Source organism: Notechis scutatus, chromosome 3, assembly GCF_049901735.1.
Source record: "Notechis scutatus isolate UNSWTSFEM ecotype Mainland chromosome 3, rNotScu1.2, whole genome shotgun sequence".
NCBI lineage: Eukaryota > Metazoa > Chordata > Lepidosauria > Squamata > Elapidae > Notechis > Notechis scutatus.
This window is the reverse complement of record NC_142011.1, coordinates 101,677,367-101,692,628: the sequence shown is the minus strand read 5'-3', so window position 1 is coordinate 101,692,628 and position 15,262 is coordinate 101,677,367. Positions and strand designations below refer to the sequence as shown.

At 33.7% G+C, this 15,262-nt stretch overlaps 1 protein-coding gene across 2 annotated transcripts in view; it reads left to right on the top strand.

Moving 5' to 3' along the window:
• The first annotated feature begins 2 nt into the window (after positions 1–2).
• SWT1 (SWT1 RNA endoribonuclease homolog) overlaps positions 3–15,262 on the top strand; it is a 33,417-nt gene continuing 18,157 nt past the window's right edge. For both annotated transcript variants that reach the window (XM_026669274.2, XM_087960848.1), the window contains exons 1-11: positions 3–380; positions 3,438–3,510; positions 5,981–6,036; positions 6,823–7,576; positions 8,135–8,194; positions 9,249–9,378; positions 9,498–9,596; positions 11,328–11,516; positions 13,038–13,131; positions 13,965–14,107; positions 15,114–15,256. In XM_026669274.2, the coding sequence (XP_026525059.2) occupies positions 3,454–3,510; positions 5,981–6,036; positions 6,823–7,576; positions 8,135–8,194; positions 9,249–9,378; positions 9,498–9,596; positions 11,328–11,516; positions 13,038–13,131; positions 13,965–14,107; positions 15,114–15,256 (1,725 nt within the window). In that variant the 5' untranslated portion in view covers positions 3–380; positions 3,438–3,453. The remainder of the gene's footprint in view (positions 381–3,437; positions 3,511–5,980; positions 6,037–6,822; positions 7,577–8,134; positions 8,195–9,248; positions 9,379–9,497; positions 9,597–11,327; positions 11,517–13,037; positions 13,132–13,964; positions 14,108–15,113; positions 15,257–15,262) is intronic.

Below are 15,262 nucleotides of genomic sequence, written 5' to 3'. Positions count from 1 at the left end.
CAACTCGACAGAGTTTTTATGCTCTTCTAATAGGAGACAGCAAATCGACCGGTTACAGTAGAACGTAAAAAAGGACGCAATTGGTTGCCGGAGGGGTCCTCTTTTTTTTTTTAATTGCAAGAGGGCGGAGAAGCTGTGGGTGCCTCAGACGTCAGAGGAAAACAAGCCAAGACGAATGGCCAATACTTTTTGGCCCGAAGGTGTCCTTTAGTTACCGAGAAAGAGTCGTACAAACGTGAGGGGGCAAAAAACAACAACAACAACACACAACCCTTTTTAAGGAACTCAAAATGATCCCTCTGGAAAGGTTGTGGAGCTACTGAGAATCTTGATTCGGGTGTGCGTATGTAAGTCGTGCCCACTTCCTCAAAAGCTACAAGGTAAGGTTGGTTTCATTTAGGTTTTGACGTGGTATTTGAATCCAGTTTTACGGTTTCTTTAACGAACTCTGGTCAAACCGAGACTGGTTGAACAACGGAGTTGGACTCATTTACTTACTGTGTGTGTTTAAGTGGACAAGCATACAAGAAAAGTCTTTTAAAATGGATATGGTAGAACTTAGAAACCCTCCCCTGTGCTGTGGTAATCGGTTTGGCTGACTGTGATATTCGTTGCGGTGATCTTTTATTGACACTACTTTCCAGTACTACTTTATCCATTTTAACAAAGACTGCGGATGTGTTTGCTCTTTTATTTTTAATAGCTATTTTTTTAAAAAAAAAAAAAGAAGTAAACGTCCACAGTCATGATAAGAAAACATTAATGTCCACTATTTCCCCCTCTTAGTGTAACTTTAACATCACACATAGAAACATAAACAGTAGGTCATGCCTAAAGTAGTTTTTAAAAAGACCTACATGTTGGTTTCCTTTTAAATTTCAACGTGATCATGTTTTCATTATTAATTAGCCTTTTAATAAAGGTGGTATTAGCATTTCAGCATGGCATCACCCATGCCTCCTTTTGAAATTCAGTAAACCATGATTTGTTTTTTTTAGCCAAAGCCATTTCTTTCATTTAATGTACAAAATCTAATCTACTGGTGAAGTAAGCAACACTGTATTCAGAAAATGGTTGAATACACTTGCAAGTTTTAAGGAAGATAAAAACACAGCTGGGAAAAGGAATAATGTAACCCATACATTTGCCACTTGTGGAATGTTATCTAAAACCAGTGTTTTCTGTTGTTCAATTTTCAAATGTAACGCTGTCCTTTGATGTTTGATGTTCGATCACTTGCTCTATTTGCATATTTTTTATTAAAGTTTTATAAAAAGTTTAAAAACTAACGCCAATAAAGAACATATAAAAAAGAGGAAAACAAAAGTTAAAAAGATCCAAAACAAAAATAGAAGTGTTAGATTTCCTTTGCAGCAAATATAATCACAAAATTATACTTTATACATTTTCCATTATACTGTTTCTTTCTAATCATCAAAACCACAATCATAAGTATATTTTTTGCTGTTTCATTCAAAAAGTTTAAGGGATTTCCAATTGACAGTAAATGTAGATATTGCTTTTTCTCTAATGAAAGCAGTTAATGTAGTCATTTCTGCAAGTTCCATCATCTTGACCAACCATTCCTCTGCATAAGTAGCATCAAGCCTTTTTTCACTTTGGGGCATATAGTAATGTTGCTGCAGTTGTCATATATGAAAACAAAATCCTGTGTCTTTTTTCTAATTGTTTTTTCATTAATCCCCCCCAAAAGTCTCTGGTTCCAGCTGTACTTTAACCTTTAAAATCTTCTGAATTAAAGTATATATTTGCATCCACGATGTTTGGGTTGTTGTTTTTTACATGTCCACCAAACATGATAAAATGTCTCTTCATGTTGTTCACACATTTCCAGCAAAGATTTGAAATACATTCTAGACAATTTCTCTAGTAACAAATACCTGTGACACATCATTTTCTAAAAATTATCTTAAATCTAGAAGATAAGGTGAATTTCAGTCCCTTCAACCACATATTTTCCATTGGTCTATTTGTATATTATAGCCAAAAAAATTAGCCCAGTTTATAATTGTGGTGGTCTGGCATTCGAAATGAGACACAGGGAAAATGTCTGAGAAAATGCCAGCCCTGAGTGAACTCAGGTAGCAGTATTTATTGAGAAAAAGTAAAACAAAAGTACAGTATGCATATTCAGAAAACAATGACCTCAACAGGATGTTACCTCAACAGCATGAGAACATACAATCTTGGAAAGTCCCAGATGTTACCTTACTAGGATGAGATCATACAGCCACGGAAAGTCCCATGGGAAAGTCTGGAAAGTCCCATGAGAAAACACAACTGTGTACCTTGAACTTTTACCTATTTTCCTGTTCCTTCTAAACTTGCAGAATCAAACAGGATGAGACACTCATGAGCAAAGGTACTCCTACCCCCACCAAGAATGCCTACATATCCCTAGACCTATTGCTAGTTGTACAAAGGACTTACAGAAAATGATCAATAGATTATATTACCACAATAATGAATTCTTTCACTCGCTCTTCTTCTGTCTCATATGTCAATAAAAGTTTATATATATTAGTAACAGTACATAATTTAGTAATCAGTGCATAATTCTGTTTCAAATTCAGTCTCCAATCAAAACCATAAAATCTTTTATGCATTATAAACCTTTCTCTTAATAGTGTGGACACAGTCTCCATATGTCCATCACCTAAAAATAAGTTCATCTAGATTTATAATTTCTACATTTTCATGACTTTGGGTATTACAAGAATGCTGACTCACCTTTTTAACCTTCACATATTTATAATATGTGATTTATATTTATAATAATAATTTGTAATGCACAAATAAACTGTTTAAAGAAGGGAAGATTTAAGGGAAATGGGCAACACTATCTTTTTTATTAAAACTAACACAATTTTACAAAAGCATTATAGCAGCAAACTCTGATCCATTATTTAACAAATATGTTGTCTTTTGAAATGATTCTTGATAAATCTAACATTGACTGTAATCCATTTGCTAAGTAATAATATATATCATGTAACTAACACATGAGCATACAAAAGATTATATCCTAGTTTTCTCTCCTTCACCACCTCCTTTCCTTATAATCTGTCATTGATTCATTTGTATTACATTAAATTTCAGATTAAACCTATGATAAAAGTCAGAGATATTCCACTATAGTATTCACTGCTTAAATTAGGAATAGCCAACCTATTTGGAGCTTTTGTACTTTACATAACTCCTTGGAAAAATATCTAAACATACTTGGTCCCAAAAGTGCTTTTTCAAGAGAAAACTGGACATCTTGGGTGAGAAGCAAAACATCTTCAAAGAAAAACCAGAAAGTCCAGTTGCCTCTTGAAAAAGCACCTTTGAAACCACCATGACCTGGATAACTGAGAATCTCCATAGACATCTAAGCATAATAGTAATTAAGACTGTAGTACTTTTTTTTCCAGATTTGAAGACCTAGGCATGTCAAAAAAACACAAAAGGAAATCCAGTCAAAAGGATGACACCTTGGATAAAAAGGTAAGAAAATATAGCTATTACCTTTATATTAGCTGAGAAACTGTCTCAATCTCAGTGGGATTGGCCCACCCCACTTGTGCTGGCAGAAGGGGCATGCTGTGGATCCTGTCAACCAAGGAATTTGATTCCTTTTCGGCAATGGAAGCCGTGGTCAGCAACTTCATTCCCCTCAAAGTGAGATCTGCTCTCACTCTCTTGACCCTTTGTAAAGTCTTAAACCTGGTTCTAGCAGTAGGCCTGTGGCCCAGAGAGGGGTGTGTTAGCCTGGAGGTGATTACTGGATTAATAGAAGGTCTGGCCTCTATTGTATATTCCCTGCTGCCTTACTATTTCTTGTTAATATATTTATTGTTTGCTGTTTCAGTCTTTGATACTATGATTTTATTGGATTGTAAATTATCCAGATTTGTGTGACAGCAAGATGGGCAGCAAATAAATTTAATAAATAATAACAATAATGATTACAGTTTTCATTGCATAAAAATAATTAAAATGCTAAGATGGCACCATGAATGGTATGTAATCAATGATTAATGATATGGTCAGTGATCAGTGATAATATTCAGTCTTAATACCATGTTTGCAGTATTAAAAATATATGGACAATCTGCTTTTTTTCTATGTATTTTGGATGTAATTTAAGTCAATATAACATTTTATTACCTAACAAAATTAAACATAAGCCATCTGAAGTATTATGCTTTGTGCTTTTTCCGCACATCAGTTACTTCTTAATATTTTAAGGCCAAACAGGAATGGGGCAAGAAGCTTTATTCTCTAGGAATTAAGAGACTGTGTAAGAGTGGCTAGCTTATATACACACAAAACTGCAGACTAGAAAGCTGCTGAAGACATGATGTGGTCCAGTGTTTCAGTAACAGTTGTAGAAGAATAAATGACTTTTCCTAGAATATTTTTATTTTCAAATATTTATTTTAGTTCCAAACCAGGCTTTTCAGATGCAGAACAAAATTTAGATTGCATATTGACAATCTTATTTTTTTTAGTATGCTTGAATAAAAATACAAGAAAAATATATTAAGTTCTCAGATTGTGCCAAGGACAGGGAGTTTATAAAGTCAAATAGGTAAAAAATATTGAAGCATAAACATGTAATTTTTCTATTTCCCATGGTGGATTCATGGTGTAAATAGGTGTATAGAATAGGGCAAGTGTGGAAAGTAAGAATTGAACATTATTTTTTTAGTGCTGATGAGCTTTTGTTCATAACAAATGCAAAATTTGCAAAGCAGCAATTTGTAGTAGCAGTGGAGAATCCATTGTAATTTCAAGCAGTTTACTGATACAAATTTGATTTCTCCCTCATATTAAGAAGTCTATAATTTTACAGCTTTTCTGAGCAAGAATGTTGTTTGTTTTTACTGTTGTTGCTGAATAAAGGAGAAAGTGGGGGAGCTTCACCTACGGTAGCTTCAAAGATTTTCTGTCTATGAAAGATTCTTGCTTTCAATCCCAGAGTCAAAACTTGGTCAGGAGACTGCATGCCATTCAGTCAAGGTCAGGTTTTGCAGTCTCCTGACCAAGTTTTGATAAAAACCTTGGGATTGTTGTTTATTGGGAGCTTCTGCACAGAACTTTGCATTGGCTACTGTGAAAATTTGCCACCCCTTAGTTATTTCTGCAGTATTATTAAGAAGCTCCTGGCAGCTTGTAAGAGATCTGAAAGTCATCTTACTTGGTATGTATGGTTTTTATGTTATACTTTTAAATCTGTTTGCTTGAGTTGATAATAAAACTTAAAATCCCTTTATTCACTGATATTCTTATTGTCTCTGAATCAAAACAAAAACAAAAAACCCAAACCTAAATACTTGGGAATCTTTTCACTGCCCTGATGGGCAAAACAAAGACGACAGAAGTAGTATATTTATAAATATTATATGAGGACCATGAAACATTTGATCTAACACTCTAGATGGACAAAGAGTATCAAACTTAGAGAAACTTAGGGTTTTGATGTTAAATTGTAACAGTGAGACATACTAGTTAAGCTTTTGCAGAAACTCAAGGACAGCAAGATTAGAAGACTCTTGTCAATGTTTAGGCTACAAAATAGTACTTATTTCTGCCAAACACTGAACGTCTACAGGAATTAACATCACAAATGCAGATTGTGCAAAGAAAAAGTTACCAAAACGTATCTAGAATAATATAAACAACAAAGATCAAGAAATAGTTATTGTTGAATCTTAATGAAAATTGTATGAAGTGGTATGTGCAAGCCCATGGAGATTAATGAATATTACTGTTAATATGGTACAGTAAAAACAAAGTGAAAGAGAAGAGTATAGTATGACTCAGAGATCATATCCTGTATCAGACTTTGAAGAAAGAATGATGCATACAATATAGTGAAATTCTATGCAGTTTTGCTCTCCCTATTGTGAAATAATATTTATTTAATATAAGAAAACACACATGCTTATAAAGAAATTTCTTATTTTTTCAGAAACCAGAATCAGCAGAAATTGGGAATAGACATGCAAAAGAACAGCTGGACCAACGGTAGTATTTTTCTTTCATAGGAAGAATAAAACTTGATATTTTGGAGGTTGAAAAATCTAAATGGGCTATAGTACAAAGAACAACATTGTTTAAAATCTCTTGATTAATTTGGAATCTTTAATTGGATCATTTTAGTTGCCTGACTTAATTAAATTATGGAAAAATGATACTCTTGTAATAATCCCAAATACACCAATTTTATAGTTTGTTTGTTTTTACTCTTTCTTTTATTACTTTCCCTAACTGAACTTTACTTGTACTATTGTTCCATTATTGGGGAAAATTGCCTACTGTTTTTAGTTTCATTTATATTGCCATACGCAAAGAAAATAACCTATGGAATGCTCTTTCTAGGTACCATGTCTAATAGAAATAGGCATCCATTGCATATCCTCAGCTATATGGTAATACTTGTGTCATTTGTAATTTACAAATGAGAATTTTTATTCCTAATGTAGCAACATGATATTCTTTGGATGTTTTCAATCTCAGTTCTTATAAAATCAAATTGTCATATGGGAATATCGTTTAAAATAACTGGAGGATGCTTCTAATTTAGAATTAATTTTTAGAATTAGATTAAGTATTTCATTTTGAGGGGACTAATAATTGTATAACAAGCTACCTGTCATATTTTCTGTATATCAATAATCTACTGATAAATTCAGATTTTTCTCGTAAAGTTTTCCTAATTAAATAAAAGATTGGATTATAAATTTAAAAATCCACAGTTTACTCCCACAGTCTTAATTGTCTTTAAAGTGGTTTTTAACTATGTTTTCGCAGAATGAGTGGTGCTGGATATGTGAAAGCAAAAATGGGTTTGGATCTCAAAAATTCTAGTACAGAACTTGAAGCAAAGATACCAAAAGACTCACAACCCATTAATAGTGCTTTAATACCTCTTGAAGAGCGTGAAAAGATCACCATGCAATTTAAAGCTACAGCTAATCTTGGTGAGAAAAGAAGCATTATGGAGCCTATAGACGTCTTCTCTCATAAAGAACAGTCTGGCATGAGTGGCAGAGATCCTGATGACAAAAAAAGGAAGAAATTGTCACATGATTTGGGGATCATAAACATCAGAGAGAAGGATAAAAAAAAAGATAAAATGGAGAGCACCAAGTTTAAAAAAGTAATTTTAAAACATATAATGGAGGAATTCAAGGAAACTGTGAAACCTGCAGAAAGTTCATTCCTCCACAAGAAAAAAACACTAAGATTGAGTGAATTCACCCAGAAGATGAACTGTACCAAAACCCAGCATGTTCCAGGTTTACCTTTTACTTTCGCAGATTCTAAAGTGCATATGCAGGCTTGCAAAAAAGATAATCTTGAAAAAGAGAAGCATCTTTCTTTAGAACTTTCCAGCAAAAATGGTAAAGAAGTTAAATGCACGCTTTCATATCATCTGACAAAGCTGCCTAAACGTTGGAAGTATAAAAATGAAGAACCAACACCTACTGATTCAGAGAAGAATATTTGTAATTCAAGGATTCAAGGAAATAAATTTGAACCTGTCACATTTCATTCAAGTTGGGTAAAGTAAAAAAAAATTATCATGAGATATGAAGTGGTAGTTTTGCTTTAGTTCATCTCTCTTATGGATTTTTAAATAATTTCCATGGGCTGGTAATGTAGCAATATAGGGAACTGCTCCTTTAAATAGTCAAAAGAATTTTTGCTTAGACAATGTATCAATGAAAGTGGTGTATTCTTTCACTTCATAAACATTGAGGAAGATCCTAACTTCTAAACACCACTGAAATTCAGATTGACCAAATATAACAAAGACTCATTTAGCAGAGAATGTATACTGTAGTAAATATTGGAAAGCAGATTATGTTTAAGCCTAGGACTGGATAAAGACAAATTTTGAAGGAGAAATGCAAGCAGACTAGTGTGGGTTAAATATGAACAAAAATTAATAATACTTCAATCAATATAATATGAAAAACCAAAAACATTTTCTAAAAGTGTAATAAAGTTTGCCTAGTTCCTCTGGCATCATTTTTATTCTTTTCAAAATTGTTTCAGATTCCAAGTAAAATTCTAACTGTAAAATCAACAGCTAAATACCTATGTATCTTTCTTACAGAGCTCCAAACCCTCATGTTCTTCCTTTGAAAATATCGAAAATACAGATGTGGACCAAGAGGTTAGAGATTATTTTATCATCATTCCCTAAATGCAGTTTTTAGTTCATACTAGCCAAAGTTTATATTGTTGTTGTTGCTCATATTGATTCAGTTTGTTCTCATCCATCCTAATATATGCTAATAACATATACTTAGAGACTGGATTTTTAGTATCTAACCTTTGGGTGCTTGCAGCTACCTTACAATCACAAAGTTTTAAAATGGAAACAGTATATAAAATATAAAGCATGTAAACAACAAAAACAATGGTAGCAGAAACAAATTAAAATTTCCACTGTGGAAGAAGTCCATGCAAATGCTGTACCTCTCATGAGATCATTTCAGAGGTTCATAGAAACCTATGTACCTTGGGGTGGGAATAGGGAATGGATAACTGGGAGGAATCCAAAAGTGCTGAAACCTAATGAGGACTGAACATATGCATTGGTCAAGGTATCTAAAAGTAATGAAGAATGAACATACTTGTTCTGAACTCAATTCCAAAACTAGATAGAAAATGGATGAAAAGTCCCAGCATAACATTTTGAACTTGATAGTGAAACCTGTATGAGTTCTTGCCACCATGTTTATTTAAACAATATAAATAATACAAAGTTAAGAGAAATTGTAATAGTTTGATTCCAGTCAAATAGAATCAGGATTTGTATTGGCTAATTCCCTTCTTAAATGTGTGCAAACTAGAATTCTTGAGAGAGAGAAATGAAAATTAAAGAAAAGAAAGTATCTTATCTCGATATATCAAGATATATAGACAGGTTACACATTACATGCAGACTTGTTAGACTTTTTTGAGAAATCTTTTCACCAAGAACAATTTTTTATTCATTGTCATTAGAATTAGACATTTATTTTCCCTTCTGTATCATATTCATCTACTACCTAGGTGGAAAGAGTAAGACAAGGAGTAATATCTACCTTCCTTCTCTCTTTCCCACCCACACACTTGGAGCAATGGATAGACAGTAATAGAGAAGGAAAAGCAGCAAGAACTGGGAATGCTTCCTTATCTCCTGCTTAAGATACCAATTTATGATTTTACAATTATTTTTATAGATGCAGATTGTAGAAGACTTGCATGCAGCTCGTATTGAGAAGAAAATGGATCTGCCTGTCGTGCAGGCTTGTGGAGAGCTAACTTGCATGGAAATAGATCTTGCAGATGATGAATCACATATATCATCTAGTAAGCTTATCTGTGTCAGGTGTTTTCTGTTGCCTCTCCATTGACGGGGAGATGGGAAGAAGAAAATAAACGAAAGATAAAGCCAATTATTGAATTATATTTTTCTTCTTTTCTAATAGATATTTTCTCTGGGTTGAATACTTTGATTGTGATTGATACTAATATAATGATCAGCCATTTGACATTCATCAAATATTTGAAGGATGCAAATATTCCAGGTATGTGTGGATTTATCTCTGTAACAAACCGTGCATCTTACTTGAAAGATGTTGCTTCTCTATTACCTGCCACATCTTGTTTCAATCTGAAACTAAAGTTCAGCCCCAAATTTTATAGTAGATAGCTGCTTTTCACAAACAACTTGAAACTTTTTTCTTTTAAATTACTTTTAATAAAGCAATATAACATGATACAATGTAAGCAGGTGTTAATTCTATTATTTTGCTTATTGACCACTCTTGAGACAAAATGTGCTGATGTAGCAGACATCGCACAAAGTTAAAAGATGGTGGATCAGTTTGATTTCAAACAAAAAGAGCTAGCATTTTTATTGACTTACTTTCTTTCATAATAGTGTGCTTACTAAGTGTCTCATATACTTGGAGAATGTCTATTGTATATTATGATTCAACAAATGATTGTAAACAGTTGTTTAAAACAAGATTCATAAAGGTTGTTAAGATCAGCCCTCTTCAAGTGCTTCTCAGAATTTTCTCTGATAATTTGCAGATCCATGCACAGACATTTCCACCTGTTGTGTGCCAGCAAAGTAAACCATGAAATATTTAACTTGCACAAATAATATTGCAAAGTTCATTCTATAAACGCTCTGCAATCTTGCAGTCAAGAAGTATTTTATTTCAACTTTCATCTTCTCATAACCATTATCATGTCAGCTTAGCAATGGGAATTATATGCCAATACAGGTAGTCCTCGACTTACAACCACAATTGAACCCAAAATTTATGTTGCTAAGTGAGACATATCTTAAGTTAGTTTTGCCTCATTTTACAACCTTTCTTGCCACAGTTGTTAAGTGAATCACTGCAGTTGATAATTTACTAACCCAATTATCAAGTGAATCTGGCTATCCCATTGACTTTTCTTGTCAGAAGGTCTCAAAAAGTGATCACATAACCCTGGGACATTGCAATGGTCATAAATATGAACCAGTTGCCAAGCATCTGAATGTTGATCACATGATCAGGGGGAGGCTGCAAAGGTCGTAACTCTGAAAAATGGTCATAAATCACTTTTTAAAATGCCATTGTAACTTTGAACAGTCACTAAATGAATTGTAGACCTGAAAGACGCTGAGTTGTGGAAAACGTGTAGTTTCTGGTCATAACACTATCCTTTCTAAATTGAAAATAGCCAGTTGTAAATGCATTTATTTAATAAGAAAATTGCTTTTTCTTTTTTATATTTTCAGAAAAATTAAAGAGAATAGATTACTGAACTAGTTAAAGATCTAATTTAGCAAAATCTTATTTATAATAGTCTGAGTTTTGAATAATAAAGGAAATTTAGCAGTAGATAAAATTGAGAATGATATGATGCCTGACCAAATTATTCTAAATTATATATTCATATTCATAATTTTTTCATCTATTTGGTTTTGTATCTGAGGAAAATTGTTTTAAGTGTAATGATTACCTGTTAGTTTGTTTTCATTTTGTTCCCAGACTTTCAAAAAAAAACATAAAGCATCTGGCAACTATCAAAAAAAAAAATATCCAAATACACACAGATAAAATAGTTTTGAACTAAACAGTTTTTTTTTCTCTCTAGAAATTATAATTATGATAACAAGACAGGGATTTGTAAATTAGAGAATAAGATAGAAAAGCAGAGGATTAAAGGAGTATTTTGTTTAGGAATATTTCATAAATGCATTTTTTAAGAACTTTGATAATTTTTGACAAAAATGCTATTTTTCTCCTAATTAGGCATAGGCAGATTTTTGCTATTAATTCCCTGGGTAGTTCTACAAGAACTGGACAACTTAAAGCGAGGGAAGATATTGGCAAACGTTAGCCAAAAAGCAATCCCTGCAGTTCACTTCATCTATACTTGCCTGAAAAATCAAGATCCAAGGTTGTGGGGTCAATCCATGCAGCTTGCTTCTCAAAAAACACGTAAGTCATTGTAGAAATAGTCACAATTTTATTCTTAGATCTCTAAACCTTCAGTAAGTGCACCTACTTGGTAATAAACCCCATCCAATAGAAATTATTCTATCAGAAATGAAAATATTGACGATGATCTTTTTATGCCTTTTTCTTTCTCTTGTCTAAAATAATGGTGTTGTCTGCTTGCTAAGTCAGTGATGCAATTCCCAAGGCCATCCCTTGCCCATCCGCCTTCTCAGTTGTGATGTATGGAAGTATCTACAAAATGATTAATTTTCCCCATCGACCAGCAAGTGCAAAGAAAGACTCAAAATAAAGGATTAGTTTTCTGGACCTACTATAATTTCCTGCTAAAAATGTTTGTGGGTCCCAAAGACCTAAGAAACAGTGAAACACAAATAGCAAGTGTCTTGGAGTTTACTGCTCATTAGAAAGTGCTCCCTGCTAAAATGCTAAATAAAATAAATCATAAGTATAAATTGGTTCAGGAGAAGCAATTTATTTTAAAAAGAGATAATTTAAAAGATAGGTAAAATACATAAGACAGTAAGAATATTGTTATTCAAAAAATAAACCATGTGGAAGAGATGCATCTTAATGCTTTTTTAAAAGAGACATAGAAACTGCGGACTAGTTCTACAGTAAATACACGCTGTCACATCAAGAGAAGGCTGAAAGTAGTATAGCTTTCTACATCTGTAATATCAGTCTTTCCAATAGCTTGGCCCTAAGTTGTTTAATGCTTTAAATAATACCTTAAATTAAGCCTGGTAAGAAGCGGTACCATCTTTCTGTATAGGCATAACGGGATCATGATACCATGCAATGGAGTTGTTGCGGCATTTTTGCACCATTTGAAGCTTCTGGGTGCTTCATGGGTGTCAAACTCATGTCATCACGTGACGTATCGTGACTTTTTCCCCCTTCGCTAAGCCATGAATGGGCTTAACTAGCACATGATGCATCCGGCCTGTGGGCCGCAAGTTTGACACCCCCTGCTTTAGAACAATGTGTCTTTGAAATAATCAACATATGACAGAAGGCTTATCCTCTGAAATTTGGAAGGCCGCAATCTTGTTAGCCTTCCAGAAGGCCTTGTAGATCTGACTTTACCCCAGACATTGAACCAGGATAGAATTGAGTGAATGTGCATTTGCAATAGGAGTGTTACGCTGCCTGGGTTTTGTGTAATGGTTTTAATTTTGTCTGTTATTGTGAATCATGGCTTATTTGTCAAAATGAGCTGCGGTCTATTTCAAATACAATATAACAATCATAATCACCAGCTATAATTAGTGGAATTAATTGAGAAGGTAACCTCCATTCTGGTCAAGTTTGTGTTCTCTTTTGAGTAATGTTTCCTTCTGAGTATAGGCGCTTCACTATTGCACTGCATAGGATAATTGTAAATGAAGAATGCCACAAATATAAAATATTTTTCTTGCCTCTTGATGTGCTACTGCTGTTTGTTCATCAGCTAATTCTTTTAGAACATGACACTATAATCTCTTGTTTCTAAATTTTCAGAAAGTTTCAGTACTGACAACAATGATGATCGTGTGTTACAATGCTGCCTTCAGTATCAGAATCTCTATCCTCAAGCTGAAGTAATCTTGCTGACGTACGTTTTCGGTGTAGCTTTCCAATGGAGGATCCAAATTTCATTGACAGGGCAATAAGTGCACAATAATTTTAAATACATTTTTCAAAAAAAGTAATGCAGTTACTGATTTTTCTCAGCAGTATTCCTTTTTAAAAACACCTTGGGAGATAGTCCTCAATTGATAGCCATTCATTTAGCAACCATTCAAAGTTATAATGGCACTGAAAAAAAGTGACTTATGATTGGTCCTCACACTTATTATAATCAGGGTAGCATCTCCATGATCTCATGATCAAAATTCGGATGCTTGGAGATCAGCATGTATTTATGACATTTACAGTATCCCAGAGTCATGTGATTGTTGCTGTTGCTGCTGTTAGCAGATTGTTGTTAGAAATCATATCTTTTTTTAGAACTGTTGTCTTTCATTTCACCGAAGAGCAAATACTATATTGCCGTTTCAAACAATCGAATATATAGATACGTATATGCTTATGTAGGAATTTGGAGGATTCTAAGTAAAGGGGGAGGTGTTTTTTTTTCCAATTAAGAGTCTCCAGAATTCTAACTCTTTGAAAACAGAATTTTGCAAGTTCAACTCCTACAATTGCTTCTGGAAAGTTTATTTTAAAATGGCTTCATCCAGGTATTGAGAGATTCAGCAGCTTATGTAACACAGAGATGAGATATTTTAAGTCATAGTTCATTGAATATATGTATTTAATGTTCACCCATCGTCTAAGCCAAAATCATACCCATTACATCATAGCTCAGCATTATGGATACATTCAATTGTCTTCCTTTTCCCAGGAAAGCAAAACTAGTTGTGTTTATTTGTATTTCTTTAATAGGGATGATAAAAATTTGTGCAACAAAGCCCTAGTGAGTGAAATAAAGGCATATAGTAAAGCAGATTTGGTTGCTGCATTCCAGAAAATGACTCCAAAGGGCACAATTATTAGTGAAGATACTTCCAATAACAAGTGGGAAAAAGGTTGGTTTTTCTTTATATATTTGCAATGACACTATTGCCTTACAAGACAATTTATTGAGTAAGTGCCTCTGAATTTTTTGTGGTTTATTTTCAGGTACCGTAAATGTAAGATTTTGCAATCTAAAACTGAAAAATAGGCTTAAAAAAAGTCATAAAATAACTATTTCCAAATAATCATCACTGATGAAATGCCCACATTACCCTAAAGAAATGAAAATCTACCTCCAGATGGATGAAAATTCCTAACTTAATTGGTTTAATGTTTTTGTGCCTCTAAATCGGGCGTCCCCAACCCCCTGGGCTGCAGCCCATTCAGAATCAAGCTGTGGAAATGGCGGATGCATGGTGGAACCATCCCTTCAACACCCCCCCCCCATCTCTGCTGCCAGTCTGCAAAGCTGGAAAGGTTGGGGACCACTGTTTTAAATGACTATTAGGCATTAAAGAAATGGTATTTGTTAAGTATAGGGAAAAAAACCATTGAAAAGTTTTATCAGACTAGTTGCAATGAATTGGTTGGAGAAATAATTTATATTTTGGTGTCAGTAGAGTTCCTCAGTTAAGTTGAGGAACTACTGAAGAGTTTTGATATGCAAACAGGGAGAGTACCAGAAATCATTTGAATATAGTAGTTTCCTATTATGATCTATCACTATTGTTGTATGTTCACTGAGAGCTTATGCACCGGAGACAAATTCCTTGTGTGTCTAATCACACTTGGCCAATAAAGAATTCTAATTCTGATTCTAATTTCAATCTGGAAGAGCTTGGCTAGTATGATTACCAGGGTATCATCCAACAGGACTGGGAAACATTTCAATTTTCAAAGCAAAAAGTTGCCTTGGCATACAAAACAATTTGAACAGAGCACCAGCCTGCACCTCCTTTCACCACATGAATATTTTCTCAGGATCATGTACAAATGATGCTTATGGCCTCATTATGTTTATACCTAATGCATTGGAACTGTAATTGAGACATTAAACTTGGTTTTGCTCACAAACAGATAAATACCCCAAGAAGACTGAGAAGAGTTCTACTAATCGTCTTTCAGAAATTATTTTTGATATGGAAAAAAGCTTGGGAGATGTTTTATCTTCTATTTTAGAAACAGAATTGAAGATTGCTTTTGGAGATCTATGGCTTGAGGTGAAT